This window comes from Lepisma saccharinum, chromosome 1 (genome assembly GCF_977018435.1).
Source record: "Lepisma saccharinum chromosome 1, izLepSacc3.1, whole genome shotgun sequence".
Classification (NCBI taxonomy): domain Eukaryota; kingdom Metazoa; phylum Arthropoda; class Insecta; order Zygentoma; family Lepismatidae; genus Lepisma; species Lepisma saccharinum.
This window is the reverse complement of record NC_139229.1, coordinates 185,563,999-185,588,876: the sequence shown is the minus strand read 5'-3', so window position 1 is coordinate 185,588,876 and position 24,878 is coordinate 185,563,999. Positions and strand designations below refer to the sequence as shown.

Below are 24,878 nucleotides of genomic sequence, written 5' to 3'. Positions count from 1 at the left end.
CCACCTTCTAGAATTGCCACTGCCTTGTAAGGAATATCAAATGTACAGAAGGAAGTTTCAATATCCAAAGTTACCTGCTCAAATTCCTCAGCAGTGAGTGGGCAATTCATACTTCCGGTAGATCTTACGACGAGATAACGCCTACGTGGTACATTTCACCATTTCCAAGCGTTATTTCTATACACCTAGCGTAGAATATTTACACAAAGAAAGATAAGTAGATAACACCTTATCTAATCGCAAGCTCCTTTCTGTATCGACAGGGTTCGTTGTTTGAAACACACTCAATCGAGTCGTAGTTTCCATCAAAATGGCGGGGAAAGGATTCGGGAAAGGATTCGGAAAAGGTTTCGGAAGAGGCCTCAGCTTGGACAACAAGATTAAATACCTGAATTACACCCTTCTGGGATTCTTAGCGTGCACATGGGTAAGCATTTCTTAAGTTTCATTCGTCGTTCGTATGTTAAAAGTGTCATCTTTTGTGTCGTGGTTCACCATTTTATAACCTCTTTGTGCTGCAGGATGGGCGTAGCCTTTCGTGTTAAGGGCAAGTATCACTGAGGGAATTTGGATAGAACGAGTAATATTTTCTGTGTAAATCGTGCCAGTGTCATCCACATCAAGATAATTGGATATTGGGATTGAGTTTTCCCCAAATCTCCTCGGACAAAAAAAAGTGGGAGGGGAAGTGACTTCTTACTGTATTAAGTACTGCTTATATATTATGAACGTCCTAGATGTGTAATCGTGAAGCTTGCCCGACTAGAGATAAATTTGCACAGCTACAAAAAGAAAGACATGAATTTTATTAAAAAAACCACTATTCTATTCATATTAAGCAAATAATTTCAACCATAGTCATCCAAATACAAGTAAATTTTTAAGGCTTGTGAGTGAAGAGTACCATATTTTTCTACATCATCGATAACTGTAAAATACTATTTTGATCAAGTGTACAAGCATAGAATGTAACATGCCTGGAAGCGACATAGAATGAGTTTACGGCTGAAGAATAAAAGTGAAGTTCCCAAATGATTCCGATTTTTTCTTTTAGTTTTGCAGTACACAATACAAATCACAGAATTGGCCTAGCCTCCTTCAAAATAAATCCGGCGGGGGAGGGGGAGTTTCAATTGTGTTCAATTTGTTTCTATAATATTCACGAAATTTGCTTCACTAACAAATAGGGACGTGGTAATATATAATTTAGTACCTCCACCAGCACCACATATGTATAATACTGGTAGCAAATCTTTGTTGTTCACAAATGATTGTTCGTGAAAACAGCTGTCTTTAGTATTTCTAGTCAAATCAGCCCATCTGTTTCATTAGCACATGGTTTAATCTAAATTGCCAAAATTAATAAAGCACTTCGTGCATTTTTATGGTTACCAAAATATAAGTAAATATTTTTGGTTAATTCTAACAAATACATTTTCTTTTTTCTGGGCACTCATTTAACAAAGTTCCTTTCATAGGTAAGGACTATTGTCGTCGGGAGTCGCCGTGCAATACACTGATGACATCGTACCTTCCTCTTCTTACAGATCCTTGGAGTAACCGTATTCAGTTTAGCCGTGTACATTCGACTCAACCCTGACTTCCAAGAGTGGATCGATGCCCTGCAGCTCCAGCAGTTCTGGATCGGCTCCTACATCCTCATGATCGCGGGGATCATCGTCGTGGCCATCTCCTTCTTGGGGTGCTGCGGGACGTTTGCAACAACCTCTTTCCTCCTCAAGATCGTAAGTACTCCGCTATCCCTCCAGAATATGTGTAAACCATAGCAATACTCATAAAATATGTGCCGCCCCATTTCAATTGTATCGCCTTGAAATCATGGAATCCCGGGTTTGATTCCCGGTGGAGGCACATAGTGGTTTGGATCGCACTTTAAACTGTAGGTCCAGTCCCGATTAGCCTTACTGTGCATAAAGTGGACTTAAAACACCACGTCAAACAAACAAACAAACCATTTCAATTGTAGAACGTGGTGCAGGAACTGGATGAACCGTATATCCTTCATTATCAGCAAGAATTGCATAAGTGGGTGATTCTATATTTAGGAGACACTTTGACGTTAGAAAAAGATTTTTTTTGAAGATCGAAATGTTATGAATTTTCTTTTCTTCTTGATACTAGATGTGTATGATGCTATGTAGGCAGGAAAACTGAATTTTGACTAATAACGTTTTATGTAATGATTGAAAGTTTCATGCTCCATGCTAATGGCATTTTGTCTATGCTATGACTCTAGTCGTGTCCACGCTAATGACAAACCAGGGATTTTTAATTTTTCTCTTCAGGATGTTGGGTTGAAATACCCCAAGGTTTGGGCTTCTCATTTCAAATCATTCAACAAGTAAATCCTAATTTTAATATAGCTTTATTATTAGTCTGCCGAATTATAGTTAGCCCTTGCCAGTGACAACCAATTAATATACTGGCCTTGGTTTCAGAACAAAAATATCTGTCAAACAAAATTTCTCCAAAGTGCATGGTCACTCACAGTAGCTTGAAATAATGTTGCCATATGTAATATTACTAAAGAAAAATAATATCCCTGCCATTCAAAAATGAAATTAAAATTTGGCCATGCCTATTACATAGGATCTAGGGGTTAAAAGTTTATTCGCATCCCCATTCTATTGTAATGTTGATTGTTTTTTTTCTTTTCATGGTATTATGAATTATCACACTTAGTTTATACAAAAAATTTACTTGATAAAGAAAATGTAACATTTATATAAAATAATACTTCATAAATAAAAGTTACATTTAGGAAAAATGCACTTCAGCTTTATTACGCCATGCCAGGCGTATTTAATACGCATTTTACATGCTAATGACAAATTGCATGTATATTTTTTTATCTCTTATTTTTTAACATGTTTTTCATTATAATTGGTGTTCCATACAGGGTTGTATTCCTCGCACGTGGAAAAATGTTTAGAATTATTCCACAAGCTTAGTATCTATTGCCATAGACTTTAAATTGTCCCCTAATCCTAGAATCGCCCAAGTAGCGTTTGGTTATTGTTGGAAATTAAACATTTCAATTAATTTTGTGCATCCATTACGAAAATCAGACATGTAAATTACGCATTGAGAGGATTATTCGGCAGGAGCTTTCTTTAAAGTATGTGTATCGTGTGAATTGAAATTTTTACTTTAGTGGGGAATCAGAAATGAACAGGAAATGCATGTTACTATTATATTATTATTATTAACTACAAGAAAACAATAAAACTATATAAAAACCATTTACTCTCACAAATATCTACTGGAGGGAACCCGTCTCCCCAGTTGCGGAAATTAACTTCGTTCACTTCATTGAACCAAAAAGGAAAACTGTAAAAAGCCGCGACGACGGGTTCAGTGGTAATCAATTAAAGTAAAATGTACACAAATTAATTAGTTCAATAATGTCAAGTATAACTGTAATTTAAGCCATAAGGAATAGAATCATATCATAATAAATATGGTCTCAGGGATCGCGTTTACGCAGTTGGACCTTTAAAGCGAGGTAACTTTGTTTATACCGTTATATTATTCTATTCTGTAAATTACGTAACACGACAAAATGGGTGTGAAATCTATATAATTAAATAAATCAATTTATAGTATACAGGCTGCCCTCTTACGCACAAACCACACACTCACTCACACATTCATCGGCAGATTACACAATACTAATTCTACTACAAATACTTTCATTTTTTCTGGAATAATATCATTGTCTGGCTTTTAGTTAAAGACGGTTGTTAGCAATTTTTTCTCAAAGCAATGTGATTTTAGGACTGATAATTATACTCAAATGATTATTACTTGTTAATATGCGAAGTAGATAATGTTTATGTCAATTTGGCTACGGAATCTTGTGTAATCCTATATTTAGAATAACGCGCCGATATTCTGGAATGGTCTCCGACGTTCATAAAATGCTTTCTTACCTTACGGCTGGACTTGGGTCATAGCTACCTGGGATGACATCTCAGATGGACACTCGACTAACGGAATCACTTTCACTTCCAGTACTTAACTTACGATTGTCAACCCGTATTCCTCTCTTCCTTTCTCTGGAGTAATCTTCGTTGAAGCAAGGATCTTGAGTTCGCTCAACAATGGATCGACATCTCATCAATGGTTCAGCATCTCAACAATGGTTCGGCATCTCAACAGTGGATTGGCACATCAACAATGGTTCAGCATCTCAACAATGGTTCGGCATCTCAACAATGGATCGACATCTCGACAATGGATCTGGATTGGCACTTCAACAATGGTTTGGCACTTCAACAATGGTTCAGCATATCAACAGTTCACGATCTCTCACACATTGAAAATCAGAGTTCACAGGGCTACGCATGCGGCGGTTATCTTTAAATATAGTTCGGGCGGCGTTTCTATGATGTTATGAAATTATCGGGCTATAATTTATCACGGCGGTAATCAAATTCTCGCGACGACTGATGGAATTTTGTCGCAGACGTAGGCGCGATCGGAAGGGGAAAAGCCCCTTGCGGCTCTGTAGCGATCTACTCACCCATGATGTGGCTGTTCAACGTTTCGAAAACTAACAAAGACTCTTTTGCGAAATCAGCTAGCACGGATGCGATCCGAACGAATATTCCACTAGTACTGTGTTTTCTTTCAGCTTCGCGCGAAGACTTCCATGTCTAGCCTCTATGCTTAAGTCCTTTTCTACTTTCCCTCCAGAAAAACTTGTTATCCGCCATCTACCCCTGTATTGATGAAATGCACCCTTGACGAGATTAGGTGATTGACCCGCTCATTGTCCATCAGCATGGAAAGTAGGACAGCTCAGCGTGAATGCTATCTTCTCAAGCGCCCTTTTCTTATCTTCTGTGATTTTTGATCCTCAATTACGGCTTTATCCTTCACTCGATTTTTATTAAACTTCAGAATCTTGACTTTTAGAATGTGTTTTACCATGGTCTTGAATTTCTGCTCAATCGGTCCACTAGATCAAAAGTTCTTTTTTTCCGTTAATGTCCATAAGAACATATACAAATGCTGTTTCAGAGACGATTTGTCGTGGCCAAATGCAACATTAAACATCATCCACTTGCACCTTGCCTTAGTTCAAATTATACTAAGTATAGAATTATACTGAATACGTGTCTTAATTGGAATAATTTAATCTATAATTATTTTAATCAGATTTGTTAATCTGTAAGGCGTGATTTTCCGTTATAAACTTTCCCCCTCTTACACATGAATTTTTTTCTGGAATTAGCTTTGCTGACTAGAGGAAAATTCATCCCACAATAAATTTCATAATAACGTAAAATTATGCCTACCTTTTCTTAAATTTAACACGTCCGAATCAGGGACTCGAACCCTGGACTGTTTACACCATTTTCATAACCAATATCACAATATCACATAAGCACAATTATCATTACTATAAATCATTACCTTACATATTAAATATTTGCAAATGAATATTAAATATTTCTCATTCGTCGAATAAGTGAACTTATATGTAAAACCTTAAGACATACCTACGCTTGATTTTCTCAAATGAGTGCAATTACAACACTTAAATATAATGATTATATGCATAAATCAATTTTCATAACTTGACTAAAACATGGAAAATTATATACTTATAACTAATTTAGTTTTCATCATGTAGACATGGTTATATAAATGTGATTACTTTAATTAACAATTCTTTAAACTTTTTACTTCATTATGTTATATATATATATATATTTAGACTATGATATATATAGATATTTGCTATATACAAGTTTCTCTACATTTAGCTTGCAGCTTGGTCGTTGGTAGGATTTGTTTGGTTCCTTTTTAGCTGTTGAAACCACGAATCTCTCTTTTCTGTCGAACAATTCCATTTTTTTACATTATCGATGTGCTGAGGTGTAGTTTCTTTGCCATTTTTGCAGTTTGTGAGTTTTAAGATGTTATTTCCTAATCTTCCACAACAAATATACGGTCCTTCGTATAGGTTAAAGAATTTACTTATCTTTTTATCAACTTGTGAGCTCAGATAGTGGCTTTTTATAAATACAAGATCATTTTCCTTGATTTCTTCCCCAATTTTACTACTTTTCTGGTTCCTCTTCTGTTTTAGTTCTCGGACTCTCGTTTCGGCAGCTATCAGTTTTTCTTTCCACGGTGTTTCTTGTCTTTCTTCTTTGATTCCGAAGTGCTGCAGAAGTGTACTATTGTTGTCTTGACCAAGAAAAAGTTCTGCGGGTGAGCTCCCCAGTGATGTGCATACAGTGTAATTTAGTAGCAATACTATGGAAGTTACGTGTTCGCTCCAGGTGGAATGGTTCTCTCCACAGAACACTCGCATTAACCTATTTATCTCTGAATGGGCTCTCTCTACGGGATTCGAAGATGGATGATAGGGTGCAGTTAGCATAATATTAACGTTATACTTCTCCAGTGTTTCTTTCCATTCCTTACTAACAAACTGTGGGCCTCTGTCGCTCAAGATACAAGTCGGTTTTCCCAGATGAACAAAATAAAATTTTGTTAGATATTTAAGTAAGAGTTTGGTGTTAGTCGATCTGATTGGATAAGCCACTAGATATCTGGTTGCCAAGTCCATGATTGTAAATAGATATCTCTCTCTTCCTTTTGACACTGGTAAGGGGCCAACTAAGTCCACCGCCACAATATCTCGTGCCTTTGTCGCCCTTAGAGATGTAATAATATGATTTCTGCCTTGCTTTTGTGGCTTGGTTTCGGCGCATCGTTCACAGTTCCTAAGCCATTTTTTCAGATCCTTTCTCATCGAGCTCCAATAATACAAAGGTGACAGAAGTTTCCAGGTCTTCTCAAATCCAAAGTGCCCTGAATCTTCGTGACACTCCTGCAACATCTGGGCTGTGAGGTGGTTTGGTATGCAGATCTTTATCTGCCCGTTGTTATGGAAATCGCTGCGTACTAGAATGCCGTTCTCGAGGCGAAAAAACTCACGCACTCTTCTCTCTCGCCGATCTCCGTCGTCAGTGTTGCCATCGAGTACTTGAAAAATCCCTTGAAAGGCTGGATCTTTCCTTTGCTCTTCCGCTAGTTTTTCGGCGGTGTACATCTGGAGGTATGGCTGGCCAATGATTACATGGTTGACGTGTGCTGTAGTCACACCTTCACCTTCACAGTAGCGTGACAGTGAATCCGGAACAATGTTGTCCTTCCCTTTACAATGCTGGATCTTAAAATTATAGCCTTGAAGCTGGAGACTCCACCTCGTTAGCCTACTATTCCAATTTTTTGCTTGATTTAGAAACTGCAGATTTTTATGGTCTGTTACCACAATAAATTCCCTTCCTGCCAGATAAATGTGGAATTTCTGGATAGACCAAATGATGGCCAAGCATTCCAGTTCGTTTATGCTGTACCGTTTCTCAGCCCCTCTCAAGGCTCGACTTGCATATTGAATTATCCTCTTTTCCCCATCCTTGATTTGATATAGGCAACTGCCTAGCGCTAACATACTCGCATCACATTGCACGTAGAAGGTGTCGTTAAAATCTGGGTGATATAATTGCAGTTCCTTGCAGACAGCTTCTTTTAGAGCATCCATACTCTGCTGCTGTGCCTCAGTCCATTTCCACTTCCGATTCTGCTTCAAAAGTTCATACAGCGGTGCTGCCATCTGTGCGAACTGGTCAATGAACTTCTTATGCCATTGAAAGACTCCTAATAGTTTCTGAACTCCTTTAATTGAGGTCGGTTTTTTAAGCTGCTTGATCGTCTCGAAACGTTTGGGATGCTGTTGAATTCCATTTTCATTTACTATGTGGCCAAGGTATTCAATTTGTGTTTTGAAAAACTCTGATTTATCCAGTTGAATTGTCATTCCTGCGTCATGAAGTTTACTGAGAACAGTATCGAGGTGAATTAGATGTGTTTCTATATCCTCTGAAAAAATGATCAAATCATCCACGTACGCTAGGCAAAATCCACTAACTTCGGCTCCTAGCACTGCGTTCATTGCATTGGTGAAACCTTGAACGCCATTTGATAATCCGAAAGGCATGGTTTGGAATTCATACAATTGATTTTCAAATAGAAAGGCAGTATAAGGCTTGCTTTGCTCGGATAGGTTCAGCTGCCAAAACCCACTATTAGCGTCCAACTTTGAAAAAATCTTTTTGCCATGAAAAATTTGTAATATTTCGTTAAGATTCAGTGTTTTTACACGTTGTAGTTTGCAACGCTGATTCAGTCGGCGAAAGTCGATACACAAACGTAATCCTTTACCTCCCGGTTTTTTAACAACCAGTAGAGGATTGAGATGACAAGAATTCGACGGTCTAATGATGTCCCAATCTAACATCTGTCTCAACTGCTTTCTTATTTCGCCCCTGTAGGAGTAGGCCACTGGATATACACGTGACACGACTGGTTCGCCACCTTCAACTTTGATCTCATGAGTGTATACTCTGCGTCTGCCTGGTTTCTCTGAAAATATCTCTGCATGCTCTCGTAGGACGTTTCTGAATTTCTCTCGGGCTTCCATGTTTATTTCGTTGAGATTAGACACTAATACATCAATTTTTTCCTCAGGGCTTAAGGTAGCGCAATTTTCTGTAACATTAAAACACTTTCCTTCCTCTGGGAAGTACATTCTATTATTTATAAATTCAGCTTCCTGCTGACTGGCGTCGTCACATAAACGTAACGTCCCTCTACGTAGGTTCAAATCTGCGCTATACTGTATAAGGAACTCCATGCCTAAAATAGCATCCACATTCAATTCTCGAACGACGTAAAAATCTATTAGAGTCTCCATATCTCCTATTTTGCCACCTACTACCACGTGCCCTAGTGGTCGCTGTCTAACCTTGCCTGAGAAATCTACTAGCCTAATGTCCTTACTGCTACTAAGCTGCGGTTTCGTTATATCCTTAGAGATTTTCTTCCAGATCTGTTCCCCACATAAGTTCAATTCCGACCCAGTGTCCACGATGGCATTAATAGAGTGTTCTCCTATTTTTAACTGTATTTGAGGCGTTTGAGATGGCCATAATTTCCTGCTCGAATTCTCTGCAGCATCGCTTTCATCATCATCTTCTCATAAGTTATTTATGAACCAACAACTTCTTACTTCTATGTCTGTCATTTTGTGTCGTCGATTCACAGGTGAGGATTGTGGCTCTAGAACCTTTTGCATCTCAGATTCTCCGCCGACACGAGCCGAGCTGTCGTCGGAAGGTGTTAGTTTTCCGCTCTTGCGCCGTGGCTGTTATCCCGACGAGTACCTGACTGGTAATCTGGCGCGTTGGGATTGAGTCCCCTACTCGTTGATGGTTGAGGCCATTGTTCTTCAGTTTCTTGCTTCTCATTGTTGTAGGCGGTTCTTACTAAATGAATAGCTTGTGTTCTGCCTTCTTCCATACGATTGTCTTCCTCCTGGTTTGAAAATCGTATGTCGCCACGCCCTCGGTAGCCTGCGTTCGTGTTCTGTCTGCCTCCACGGTAGTTCCCTCGATTCGAGCCTTTGGCATCCCTGTCTCGCTGTCTTGGAGGACTGTACTGCGATTGTTCTTGTCGATTGAATTGTTGTCGACGTCCATTGTATGTATTGCGTGTAGTCGCCATTTGCACTCGTGGAAAATTTTCTCCTCTCTTCCTATCAAAATTATTATTCCCTCTTCTGCTTGATTGATCTTCCCATCGATGTTTTTCGTTCTCCTTCAGCAAATCCATGTCTTCAAGGATAAGCGACATTCGGTCAAAATTTTCTAACACATCTCCTGTAAGCTGCCTCTGTACATAGCTCGGGTACATCGCTCTGATGGCCGTGAGGATTTCTATCACTTCGGTTCCGGGCTTAAGCGAACGGAATTCATTCACCCTCTGCCAGAAAAACTGTTTGTATGTGAGCTTTCCGTTGACGTCGTACCGCTTGTTTCTTAACTGGGTAACCTTCCTCTCTACCAATGATCTGCACTGAAATTGTTCAATGAAAGCTTTTTCGAAGGTGCTAAAAGTCTTGAACGCTGGTACCTGGTGGTCTAACCAAATGCGTGCGGAACCGCGAAGAAGTTTCTGGATGAGCTTCAGGTAATCCTCTTCGTGAATCCCATATAAAATGCAATCTCTTTTGAATTCTTGAAGAAACGTGGATGGCAAAGTTTCTGTCTTCTCTTGGTCGAAAATCATAAAGTTGTCCAGTGAAAACTTCGAGAAGATGGAACGCCTGCCTATTTCCGAGGTGGCCACACTGGTCTGTACCACGGAGTGGACTCGCGAGCAACTGCTATCCTGCTCCATGACGTCATCGCCTGTGGACGGACTCCCCGATCGAGATGGTTCCTGTGCTGATGTCGCCAGGGGCGTTGTTTCTCGCTGGTCTTCCTCGTTCCTTGTTCGTGGTGACGTAATAACGATTGAAGAAGTCTCTCTCTGCATCGTTTCTTTGATTCGTGTGACGTCTTGGCGTAAGTCTTGCGTCATGTTTTTTATCTTCCTCCATTGCTGTTGTTCTGAGGTCATCTTTGTTTCGATTTGTCCGAATCTTTCTTCCACCATTCTGGAATCCGCTGCAAGTCGACGATCAACCATTCGGAATTCCTCTTCCATTCTCTTTTCCACGTCATTCTTCTTTTCTTCTATCTTCTCTCCCAGGTGTGCCAGGTGTTCATGGATCTGCCTGACTTCAGTTTCCACTGTTTTTTCCAGGTTCTCAATGTCTTTCGAGTTATCACGATGTCTTTCAACACACTCTTCTTGGACCTTTTCTATTTTCTCATCATTCTTTTTTAATGCTTGTAGAAACTGATCCATCATCTCTCGGTGTCGTTGTTCTTTCTCTCTTCTTCGCAATTCTTTTTGCTTTTCTTTCTCTTCTGCTTCCAATTTTCTCTTCCTTTCTTTCTCTTGTTCTTCCAATTTCCTCTTCCTTTCTTTCTCCTCTCTTCGACGTTCTTTCTCTTCTTCTTGTTGCTTCATCATCGTAGTGAAGAGCGCCATTATCGCTTGAACATCCATGGTGCCTTGGGTTGGTAACACTGCCGTTGGCTGCTCACTTTCAGGGATAACGGTATTCTCCGGAGCACGGTTGCTTTCTCCTTCCTGGTCGCCTTCCAGTAACGTCACTTCCTCTCCTTCCTTTCGATTGTCCATTTCTTCAATCTTCTTCCTTTGTCGAGTTATTCTCTCCATCACCCTTCTGCTCGGTCGTTATTCTCTCTCTCTTCTTCCTTGGATTCGATGCGTTCTCGCAGCGAGATATAAATTTCTCTTTTCTTTTTCATAAATAGAGCCTACGGGGTTCCACTTTCTTCCATCGGCCTAGTCGTTTTCCGTACCGCCGGATTGCCCAAAAATTTAATTCTTCGCCCATTTAATTGTTGATCGATAAGCCCAAAATATATATACACACACATGCAACATAATAGTATTCACAAAATCCTCTATATACTCTTTAACTACACTAACCACTACAAATATCAAAATACAATAAACAAAACATGCAAATATTCCAGAATACCTCAATAAATGATAAACATCCTAAGTTTGTGTTTGTTACGTAATTATTCACCTTCAATTAATTTGGTTACGCGTTCATTGCTATAACTCTATTATTTAGCTTAATAAATTTTCCTCACAAGCTCCTTTCGCTTTAACGTCCCGTCGCTAAACATGGCAAGTTTATGGCTTATAAAAATTCTCAATCAAATTTCAATCCTTGAAATTACAATTATACTAGCAACAACAAATGAAACAGTTTACTTTCCTATCCATAGCTTGCATATTGGCTACGATTATCTTAACATATTCCTATGCAGTTACCACAGACCACTCAGGCCTACCTATCTGATCAGCTGATTTAGAACGCAAATACGACACATTAGCCTAAACGTAACTATGTTCGACCTGTCCTATCGCATGTTCGACCTGCCCTGTCGCATGTTCGGCCTGCCCTGTCGCATGTTCGGGCGCCATCTTGTAAAAAGCCGCGACGACGGGTTCAGTGGTAATCAATTAAAGTAAAATGTACACAAATTAATTAGTTCAATAATGTCAAGTATAACTGTAATTTAAGCCATAAGGAATAGAATCATATCATAATAAATATGGTCTCAGGGATCGCGTTTACGCAGTTGGACCTTTAAAGCGAGGTAACTTTGTTTATACCGTTATATTATTCTATTCTGTAAATTACGTAACACGACAAAATGGGTGTGAAATCTATATAATTAAATAAATCAATTTATAGTATACAGGCTGCCCTCTTACGCACAAACCACACACTCACTCACACATTCATCGGCAGATTACACAATACTAATTCTACTACAAATACTTTCATTTTTTCTGGAATAATATCATTGTCTGGCTTTTAGTTAAAGACGGTTGTTAGCAATTTTTTCTCAAAGCAATGTGATTTTAGGACTGATAATTATACTCAAATGATTATTACTTGTTAATATGCGAAGTAGATAATGTTTATGTCAATTTGGCTACGGAATCTTGTGTAATCCTATATTTAGAATAACGCGCCGATATTCTGGAATGGTCTCCGACGTTCATAAAATGCTTTCTTACCTTACGGCTGGACTTGGGTCATAGCTACCTGGGATGACATCTCAGATGGACACTCGACTAACGGAATCACTTTCACTTCCAGTACTTAACTTACGATTGTCAACCCGTATTCCTCTCTTCCTTTCTCTGGAGTAATCTTCGTTGAAGCAAGGATCTTGAGTTCGCTCAACAATGGATCGACATCTCATCAATGGTTCAGCATCTCAACAATGGTTCGGCATCTCAACAGTGGATTGGCACATCAACAATGGTTCAGCATCTCAACAATGGTTCGGCATCTCAACAATGGATCGACATCTCGACAATGGATCTGGATTGGCACTTCAACAATGGTTTGGCACTTCAACAATGGTTCAGCATATCAACAGTTCACGATCTCTCACACATTGAAAATCAGAGTTCACAGGGCTACGCATGCGGCGGTTATCTTTAAATATAGTTCGGGCGGCGTTTCTATGATGTTATGAAATTATCGGGCTATAATTTATCACGGCGGTAATCAAATTCTCGCGACGACTGATGGAATTTTGTCGCAGACGTAGGCGCGATCGGAAGGGGAAAAGCCCCTTGCGGCTCTGTAGCGATCTACTCACCCATGATGTGGCTGTTCAACGTTTCGAAAACTAACAAAGACTCTTTTGCGAAATCAGCTAGCACGGATGCGATCCGAACGAATATTCCACTAGTACTGTGTTTTCTTTCAGCTTCGCGCGAAGACTTCCATGTCTAGCCTCTATGCTTAAGTCCTTTTCTACTTTCCCTCCAGAAAAACTTGTTATCCGCCATCTACCCCTGTATTGATGAAATGCACCCTTGACGAGATTAGGTGATTGACCCGCTCATTGTCCATCAGCATGGAAAGTAGGACAGCTCAGCGTGAATGCTATCTTCTCAAGCGCCCTTTTCTTATCTTCTGTGATTTTTGATCCTCAATTACGGCTTTATCCTTCACTCGATTTTTATTAAACTTCAGAATCTTGACTTTTAGAATGTGTTTTACCATGGTCTTGAATTTCTGCTCAATCGGTCCACTAGATCAAAAGTTCTTTTTTTCCGTTAATGTCCATAAGAACATATACAAATGCTGTTTCAGAGACGATTTGTCGTGGCCAAATGCAACATTAAACATCATCCACTTGCACCTTGCCTTAGTTCAAATTATACTAAGTATAGAATTATACTGAATACGTGTCTTAATTGGAATAATTTAATCTATAATTATTTTAATCAGATTTGTTAATCTGTAAGGCGTGATTTTCCGTTATAAAACTTTTATAGTTATGCTCGTAGGTAGATCAAAGATTTAAATGTCAGTTAATTAGTATTCTAGCAGAGTAACCCAAGTGAAGCAAGATAGAGCAGGATACCAAGTAATGCCCCATGGGTACTGACCAGTAGATCGACATATCCTCCGTTTTATTGGATAAAGAATTTTTAACAAACAGATAATGAGGATAATTTATATCATAATTAATTTGCATTTGAATCTTAGTCCGTACACGACACTTTGCCTTTGCAGCAATTGTAGTTTCCCACAAAATATATTCCTTCTATTGATTACGAATAACTTGCTATAAGAACATATGGACGGCCGATATATTTAGTATCCAACTATACCAGCACCTGGTATCTTTCAGTTCACGAAATACTGTATTCTTTAGATGTAGTAGCTTCCATGCAGTCAAGAGATATCGAACGGTTCTATTGTTGACATGAACAAGACGAACTAATAATCGGGAAAATTGCCAACCATCGTGTCGGAGTGGTTAGCACAGCTCACTACAACAGCAAGGGTATCGGGTTCGAATCACGGCCTGGGTATTGCTGTTGTCTTGTCAGTTGTCATCATTGTCATCATATCATCATTCATCCTCATCCGCGCGATTAGTCAAAAGTGGCATGAAAAGCAAGAAAAAGTAACAAAAATAAAATAAAATCAATTGGGAAAATCTTTCTAGAATTAAGTTGATATTTTTTTATATATCTTTCAGCACAACAAAATTGCATAGACCTCATTCGTAGCTTTAATTGTGAGATGATACCGAAGGTTGAACATGTATCGATTGTTTGATTGCCGTAGATAGACAGACAATCCGATCGAGATTCTTTGTGTCACGTTAGTTTAGTAGAAGTCAGATGTGTTTCTGTCCACCGAATTTTATGTTTCCGTCTTTAGTAGTTTCTGTGAAATTGATATGAATCAATTCGTTTCGAGTGTGGAACATTCAAATTAGTGTTGCCCACGGGACGAGACGGGACAGGCTTTTAAAAATTCGAGACGAGACGAGATTGACCATGTGGCATAAGACAAACGAATATTTTCGAGACGAGACAGCATTTCCACGAGGCTCCACGAGACGAGACAGGCCAAAGTCTCGTCTCGTGGGCAACACTAATTCAAATTGAAGGGCCGATGTCGTATCAAGATGAAAATAAGTTCTTTTCACTCACCAAATTTAGTATTTATAACTGGAAATGTTTCTTTCTGAAATACAACGATGTTTAAAATGTGTCAATTGCTGACTTTCAAATTGTTGTTTAATTCCCACAGGCAGGCTGACATTCTTATTAATATAAGTTATGTAGTACCAGGTGGTTATAATTAAAGTGACGGTGTTCAGAGTGGTACAGCACTCGCTGTAATGAGACTAGCAGTCTGAAACTTCGTAGATATGCTAATGAAGCAATGCGCTCGCGAATTATGCACAAAAAATAGTTCCAATTCTCGCCACCAGGGTAAAAAAATGGCGCTGTAAGCAGTCAAAACTTGGTATAGCTACAGGAAAAACACTATAAATCGCAGAAAACAATACTCTTTGTAATAAAATATCGCTACAATTTCACTATTCGAATTACATGAACATTATTAAAGGAAAAAGCAACAAGCGTCACCAACAACAACCAGGGAGCTCACACAATGGTTAGGCACCGACTTTGACGTCAGAGTTACGGAAAATTCCACGTTTTGACTGCTTACAGCGCCATTTTTTACCCTGGTGGCGAGAATTGGAACTTTTTTCATAATTCGCGAGCGCATTGCTTCATTAGCATATCTACGAAGTTTCAGACTGCTACTCTCATTACAGCCCGTGCTGTACCACTCTGAACACCGTCACTTTAATTATAACCACCTGGTACTTACTAGGGCTTCAATTGCAGAAAGTTTTAGATCTTCACATTGGCTAGTTTTCGAGATATCGACAGATTACTTTTGATCGAATGTTGTTTCTTACTGCCAGACGAGTTGATTTTCTTGCCTTGAGCTATCATTTAGTAAATCGATCAGTCAACTATTTTGTTGTTATTTTGACTTCAGTTGTGATACCTGAGATGCCTATAGTGGACCCAGACGAACTGAAGCGTTGCATAAGGCCACTTTTCCCCAGCTTTTGCTGATTATGTTCCTAAAACCAGATCACGTAGCATAGTAGAGTGTAAAATGCAGAAACAAGGTCAGAAGTTGACGTTTCGTATTCTACCAGTTAATCCAATAAATAAATAATTTCGTGAGAGAGAGTGTTCCAATTCCCAAAAATGAGATTTCTTAGTGAACGTTTGCACAACACAAAATTCGTGACCAAAATGTTCTCTTAGCGTTCAAAGATTTTCCTTGGTTGATGTGGATAGAAGATCTAACAGAGAATGATAACACTGGGGAACAAAAAAAAAATTTTATTTTGCGGCATAAAGTTTAATAACAGTTTCAGCACACAAAACAGCTGTTATTGACAATTGTATGATTGGTTCAGTTGAATTGACTCCAGTTATAAAAATAAACACACCATGGAAAATATAGGAGGTAAAATTACTCTACGCTTTTCTCGGTAATATCAAAATTTGATAATGGGCTGAAATTCCCATAATAATCTTATTTATTTATTTGTAAATTGTTGCTAGGCAACTTATGAAGCATTGCTAGGCAATATATCGGACACTCAACAAAGCTTAAGGAAGAATACCAAAACATAAAAATGGTTTTAGAAAAAAATTGAATATGCTGAACATAAGTGGCTCGTGTGTGTGGATTTGAAGATTGTGATTTTTTTACTAGGACAACAAAGTGGGTACACAAAGTATCCCTGTTTCCTATGTTTGTGGGATAGTCGTGCTAGAGAAAAGCATTGGACGATAAAAGTTTGGCCCCCAAGGGAAAATATTAGTGGGAAAAGCTAATATCATTCATGAACCGCTGATAGATAGGGACAGAATCATCATTCCGCCAATGCATATTAAACTTGGGTTGATAAAACAGTTTGTCAAGGCCTTAGATACAAGTGGTGCTTGTTTCAAATATATATGCCACACTTTTCCAGGACTAAGTATTGAAAAATTGAAGGCAGGAATCTTTGACGGACCACCACAAATTCGTACACTCATAAATGATGCCAATTTTACAACTTACATGTCTTACATCGAATCTGAGGCCTGACTGAGCTTTGTGTCCGTCGTCAAAAACTTTTTGGGGAATCACAGAGCAGAAAAGTACCCCGATATAGTTGGAAATATGTTGAAAAATTTTGAGAAATTGGGAGCTAATATGAGTGTGAACATACATTTTCTACATAGCCACATTGACAGATTCCCTGAGAACGTTGATGATTTTAGTGAAGAACGGGGAGAAAGGTTCCATCAGGATATAAGGATAATGGAAGAAAGGTACCAGGGACGGTGGGATCGCCACGTGATGGCCGACTACTGTTGGAGCTTACAGAGGGATTGTCCTCAAAAGCAATACAGCAGGAAATCGTATAGAAAACGTTTCACATAGTTTGTTACGTCATTGTGTACATATTTTCTTAATTATTTTGATCATAGGCCTATATAAATTTATTTTTATAACAATGATTGTAATCACAAAAAGAAATATTAAATTGTTGTTGGAAGTTTATTTATATGTATGTCTTATGTTTCCGCCATTTTGGTTTAGTTGCATTTATTTCATAAATTAGAGCCAATTCAGGAAATATATTATTATATCATTATTCAGTAGCATGAAAGTTGCCCTAAATTAGCTCTCAAACACTGTGCCGCAATTTCACTGTTCCCCAGTGTAATTAATATACAGTATATTTCAATGTATTAATGGTTTGAACTTTAAAAACAACAACTTGAAAACAAAATTAAAGAGATGTGTCAGATCTTCGCTCATTTATTTAGTATTCCCTGTGAAAGGTGTTCTCTCAGGGTGCAGTAATAATAATAATAATAATTTTAATTATAATATTTTAAAATTATAATAATTGTTATTGCTGATTTATTATTATTATTGCTTAATCAATTTTATATGAACGTCGTCAGCCTCCCACACAAATATTTCTGTGATAACTTCCAAACAGTCACATTGTTGTTCCCATGTAATATACATTATAGCATTGCCACGTGTTCTTGACATTTCGCTAAAATTAATGTATCTTAACCATTACTGTGTTCCTCATTATGGACCATTTTTATTCCAGGTTCGATTTACTTGGTTAATTTTTACTATTTTGCAGCATCTAGCTCTATTGTGTTGGTTTGACACGCGCATATTTTCTATCCTTGCAGTTCATTGGACTTGATGTGCTGTGCTTCATACTCGGACTGGCTGGTGCCGCTGTTCTGCTTGACAACGGATCTTACAAATCAAAGATAGGACCAGTGATCGCTTCGAAGATGAGGGAATTGATCATGTACTCCGACAGAGAAACCAACAAGAACATCTTGAAAATGATACAGGAGAATGTGAGTAGAAAAAACACGAAAGTCAATTCATATTCGTTTTAGACAAGGTGATTCGAAAGAGCATGACAACTTTAAATAGTTTTTAAAGTGTGTCACAATTATAGTGTTTTACGCTACAGAGAATCTATTCTCTACCTTTTTTGTATCTGTTCACTTCTGTGGTCCGACAGGCTACATATACGTGTTGTTAAATACGAGTCTTCGCCAACATTCCTCGACCTTTTTTATATATACAGGCTGGGCGAAAAGTAGGTATACATTATCCTATCACAAATATATTGTACGCCTACTTTTGGCCCACCCTGTACATTTGGTTTCATAAAAATTGCATGGTCTGGAGCGCAATTACTGAATATTTCCTTGTTTCATTCGATGGTGAAAGGTGTTTTACGTCATAGTTTTCTTCACATGTATCGGTATAAATGCTATTAAATGTTGAAGTAAGTGGCTGTAAAAATATGTTATAACTTAATTAATTTCTAGAAATGAACATACTTGTATTCACACCCCAAGCCAGAAAATTGTAGGAAACCACGATCTATTACTTGTGAGAACAGAGATAGGTACTGTGCACATGTGAATTACCTCTACAAGGGAATATGCAAACTCTGCAGTTGCATAAAATACTTTTTAGGGGATGTAATTATAAATTTAGCGCCTAAACAAACATATACAGAGAACTCAAAATGTATCAATTGACACAAATATGCATACTTTTCTTGACTCCAGCAACACATTAAGGTCATGAGCTGCTAATGATGCTCTTTGGGTCAGCGGCGTATACTCTGGGTCATCTAGGTAATCGCAGATGACCCGGCTGTATTTCTTTTTTTTTTTTTAAAAAAAAATATATATATATATATATATACACACATTTCTTCGCAATATTCTTCCAAACCAATTTCGATGCATACATTTCTTTGCTTCCAGCGCGCGAATGCTTCCAACCGTTTGCCGCTGAATGTCCGGGGACCTTTCTCCAGCCGGTGGAATGACTTCAGGGAATCTCACCCTGACGTCATTCCTCCCGCTTCCCTTACAACCCTTGGCGAGGAGAGAGGAAAGAGGGGGAGGAAACACTGCTTCTCAGGCGCGGTGATTCCGTGGCCAGGGTAAGCTCCTTCTTGTGAGAGTCCACCGGTCGCACTCTCAACCTTCAGAGCCTTTTTCGTTCCCTCCGCTGAACTAGGGAAAACATACCCGGTAGAATGGGAAGAACAGGAAAATTGAATAACATGGGCAAAACAATTCTACGCTAATTTTCACTTTACATTTGCTTCTGTCTTGCTGATTTCTGTTACTTGAACATAAATTTATCAAAAGGAAAAAGCTTAAATATTGAAGATGACGCAAACTAAATTAAAATTCAAAGCTTAAGCAATTAAAGCACTTATATGCTGACTCCCCCCATCCTTGTATTTACAAAAATAGTGATTGTTTCCCCCTCTCGAATCTTCAAAAGCAGCGAGAATACTTCTTTCACGGAACTGAATATTTTTTAAAGGGAAAGATATCAAAAATAAATTATATATATATTAGTTAATTTAAGTTGCTATATTCCGCCTCTTTAGATTAATAGTGATGAAGAGGAACGAATTAAACATAAAACGAAAAAAAAAACACATCAGGCACGTAGTCAGGTGGAGGACTCGGGGGGCTGAAACCCCCCTCCCCGAAATCCTACAAATATCTAATTTAAAAAGTGTATAGTGGAAATTAATTTTACTTCATTGGCAGGATTAAACACCTTGCATAATACGTTGTAATAATCTGAGATTCATCTTCAGGACTTCTAACCCCACTGTTTCAACTTTATGTGGCGGCTGCTAATAAGAGATGATCCCCATCTCGAAATAAAATTCTGGCTCTGGCCTGCAATGATACGAACTTTTAAAACCTGTCATTTCGAGCTCGGAAAGGGATTTTTTTTATCATTCATAGGGAGAATCATTCTGAGCCAGGAACACAACAACAGAAGCTTGGCGCGTGAAACTGAATGCGTGTAGTCGTTGGCTTCGTGCTGTGCTTCGTGTTTATTATTTATTTAGGTGTTAGTGTTTGTCGTGATAGTGCTGTGTTAAAGGGTAATGGATGTGACACAAGATTTGCTGGTGAAATCTTTTGGAACAAGATCTTTTCAGGAGAAGTTGCAAATTGTTAATAAAGGTAGTCCAGTGAAATCGCTTGAACTTCTTTCTACACACAGACAAAAATCGGGAATATGTGAGGCATTTTCGCAAGCAAATTATGACAAAACACCATGGTTGACAGGAAGTATAAGTGTTAATAAGCTTTGCTTTTTTGTTGGCCGTGCTTACTTTTCGGGGCTGAAAAGAATGTATGGACGCGTGGCTGATACTGTAATCTTTGCAGCGCTTGTGCCAAACATGAAAAATCCAAAAGTCGCATAACTTCCTTTGTTAAGCTGCAATCTTTCGCACAGACACGTATTGACGTGCAACTGGACAAACAGCGTGCTTTGGATGTGGTACGGCACAAGTAATCGGGTCCTGGAGTAAGTTGAATTTTGCACTTAAATTAATATTGCGGGTTTTTATGCACGTCTTTCATTTTATATTTCACAGGCTGTTTTTTTATAGCTTTATAATACTGTCTTCCTATTTGAAATTCTACACGTACATTAAACTGCAATAACGAGAATTAATTGATTGTGGTCGTAGCAATAAGACAAACATTCCGACACAATATTCCTAAATCCAATATGGATCCTGACATAAATTACACGGAAACTTTTGGAGTTTGAGGATCAAGGGTCGGAGATTACCCACTCGTTAGAACCAGCATACGCCACTGCTTTGAGTGCATCTAAATACACATAGATTGCAAGAAGTGGTACTTTTGCCAGCTACTGTTCATTGTGATGCATCAATACAACAGATCACGCACGATTGTTCCCAAGAAACCAACATTGAATTGATGCCTTTCGAGTTTTGTGTGTAAACTAGACGTCTGTGAGAAATTTTAGGAGGTATTGGGAAAATTTTGGAAGATGTTAGTGGTTGTGTATAATATAAATCACTGTGAATAAAGAGCTATTTGAGATAGAAAGATGTAATTCTGTACAGTAGTTTAGCATCTAAGCTTCCTATGTGGAGTGCAATGAACACTCGATGATACATGAACGGAAATGTTAACAGCAAGAAGAAAGGAATGGTGGTGCATTCAAAATGTATCAGGGGCTCCCGATGGCGCAGTGGTAGCGTCGTCGCCTTATAATCAAGCGGAGGCACATAGTGGTTCGTATTCCACTTTAAACTGTAGGTCGAGTCCCGATTAGCCTTACTGTACATAATGTGGATTTAAAACCCAACTCAATCAATCAAAATGGGTCTTAGAAAAGCGTGGCCTAAGACAGCGTGACGTAAAATGTTCTAAAATACACACATGTGTCTGATTCATTTAGTTGTCTCCGTGAGGGAGACTCTTGACTTGTGAGATAAGTTTAACTCTTTGACTTGTTCCTGGACATGCTAGCAAAAGTAATTAATTATTTTGTGTTTCCTCGTAGGTTGGCTGCTGCGGTGCCGAAGGAGGGGAGGACTACACCGCTTTGAAGAAGCCCATTCCCTCCGAATGCAGGGACACGGTCACCGGGAATGTTTTCTTCTACGGGTGCAAGGACGAGATCACTTGGTACCTCGAGGGAAAGGCCGCTTGGACAGCTGGTGTGACTCTCTTCTTATGCTTCCTACAGGTATGTGAAAACTCTGTTGCTTAAATTACATTACACGTGATGACGTAGTATTTAATATTGGACTCTATTCTGCTTATCTGTTGTCTTTAACTAAAATAATTAAGCAGAAGAGCATAAATGTAACAAAAAACAAGTATGCCTTTCAAGCTACATCGCATCTTGAATATTGATATTCTTGTTTGAGGCCCGTAGCAAGTAAGGGTTAGGCTAGGGAGGCTGAAGCCTAGGACGATATGCACAGGGCGCCGTTCAAAGCTTCTTTTAAATGTAAAAAAAAAGACAACAAAGTCAGAATATGCGATGGAGAAATTTATACTTCTCAGAGGTATATTCTGGTAACACACTGCTGATATTTTCTGTTTCCCAAAGGACTACCCATAAAGCACACATCTCCAAGGAACGTCCATAGAATATCCACAATGTCCAGATCAGATCCAGGGATATTGTAGATATCTGATAGACGTCCTATGGATATCCAGTCCTGGATATCGAGCTCTGGATATCCATGGGACGTCCATGGGATATCCCGTCCTGGATATCCATAGAATCTTCCATTTCAGATGTCCAGGGAATCCCCTGTCCTGGATATTTATGGGATTATGTGGTATTACGTCCACATGTTAATAAAAATTTGACATAAATGTTTTGATATTCGTGTAAAGATTCGTTCATAGTTTCCAGTCTCAAGTTAATTATGTTAGGACTCAAATTCTGTGATGCAGTACCATAAAACGTAACTTAAAAAATATCTCCCAAAGGAATTGCGTCGTTCAGTAGGCCCGTTGTCCTTTCAGTGAGTCACGCATGCGCGCCAGGCCAGGCGAAACTTTATTTGCCACGAAGCTTTCTTGGTGTCTCGAACACAACGCCAGACGCGAGTTTATATTGAGGAAGTTAATTTGCTTAGCCGTGTTAGTGAAGAATAAGCTCTGCATACTCTGCTTATCATTGATACGCGTGTGAATACAAAGTATTTCTCGGATATGTTGTTGTGTGTGTGTGAATTTGTGTGCATCAGTGCGTGTGTGTGTATGTGTGTGTGTGTGTGTGTATGAGAGAGAGAGAGAGAGAGAGTGAGTGAATTGGTGACTGAGAGTGAGAGGTAGAGAGAGTGGAGTACTTGTTACAAGCATACATGTACCCGAGGTCCTCGATTTGTGTAAATCCAGTCCATAAATCTTGTTTTCGTATCCAAAGTTATGTGCGAAAAATATCAGCAAAATGTCCAGATTAGGTACATTTTTAGTCTGGAATATACCCTTATGCTCAATGAAATAAAAACATCCAGATAATGTCCCTATCACTTGAATCCATGTCCGAAACTGTCCAAAACATCCTTCGGATGTCCTATGGATGTCTACTGGGCATTCCGGGACATCGTATGGATGTCCAGAATTTCGTCACAAATATCCAGAAGACGTCCATTAGACGTCCACTTTTTCCCCGTACTATGCTAAACCTTTGTACCAAGGAAAAGTAAACTGTACTTCTCTCCCCATTTTTTGCACCTTGCCCCCTAGTTTTGGAACCCAATCTCCGTCACTGTTCCTGGATATTTGTGTGCTGTATGGGTAGTAATAGTACGTTTTTAAAGATGTTCTTCAGGCACTAAGACTGAACTGAAATACTCTTAAATATACAAAACTTTTTTAAAAATCAGAAATGCAACCACGAATCCTTAAATATAACATATATTTTTTTTAGTGATTATTATTTCTTTGTTTCCTCATTCCAAGACATGTAGGATGTAAATATCACAAACCATGAGACAAGAAGAAAAATATCGAAGGACGCACAAAGGCGCAAAACCACAATCCTGCATAGGGCGCCAAAATATCTAGCTAGGGAGCTGTTTTATTTAATAAAAATTACGTAAGAGATGAGTTCCAAAATTCAAAATGTCATTTTGAGAAATGAATGCAGTTGAAAACTGGATATTTCATGGAATGTAATAGAATGGTCATGGTCACGTTGCATCAAATACGTCATTCCTTAATCGTTATTGTTTCACCTACAGGTGATGTCCATTGCGATAGCTGCAGTCCAGATTCAAGCATCAACTAAGGAGAAACAACAGTTCGATTAGATATTCATTCCCTGCATAAGAACTATAACTCAACAATGTAACTATGTGTTTCCGTGTGTGTGTGTGGTCCAGTAAGGTATTACATGTAAGGCGATCGTGGGTACTAAAAACTCTCAATTAAGCAGGAAAATAGTTACTAAAAGGATAGGAAAATGGGTGCTAACAAAAAGACACCAATGTGAAGGCAGTCTAAAATAGTAATCAATCAGGCATCGAAACGAACAGTTAAATAGAAACTGTGGCTGCTGGATGTACAATTTATTAATGCATGTTAACACGAGTCTTACAATTAACAAGTGTTTTTTCTGAGTTTTTCAAGAGTAGATTTTGTTCTGTGATTTGTGGAACATTAAAAAATCAGCGAGGTATGTAGCGTAAAACTACATGATGAAGAACATTAGTAAATAGTATGATATAAGAACAGATAAAAATAGTGATTTGGTCCGTCTTTCGGCAATATTAAATTATGTACAAATAAAACAAGAAAATAATGTTTTAAAGAGCAACATCAAGCATTATTTACGAAACTCTCGTCCATGTAAGTGATTGCTACAATAATTGATTTTTTACACATTATGTTAGCGATATAAACAAGAATTTCAGTTTTGTATGGGCATAGTCCCCAAAAAAGCAAATTATTAAATAAACAAATGCGCACCATCTAGAAGAATTACTCCAGATTTTGGTTTCCATTACTTTAGAAATTATATTTTATACCTGTGCATTTTGTTTTAATGTAAATCTGAAGTTCATAAGTAGGTTTATTGTAAACAAAAGTACAACTTGTATGCTCATAAT

The 24,878-nt window shown here is 38.4% G+C and overlaps 1 protein-coding gene across 1 annotated transcript; it reads left to right on the top strand.

The window, feature by feature from the left end:
- The first annotated feature begins 263 nt into the window (after positions 1-263).
- Tsp2A (tetraspanin 2A) lies at positions 264-24,878 on the top strand. Its single transcript, XM_083144234.1, has 5 exons — positions 264-427; positions 1,548-1,745; positions 18,103-18,279; positions 21,809-21,994; positions 24,012-24,878. Exons 1-5 carry the CDS (start codon positions 311-313, stop codon positions 24,078-24,080), a joined length of 747 nt encoding a protein of 248 aa, XP_083000360.1. The 5' UTR covers positions 264-310; the 3' UTR covers positions 24,081-24,878.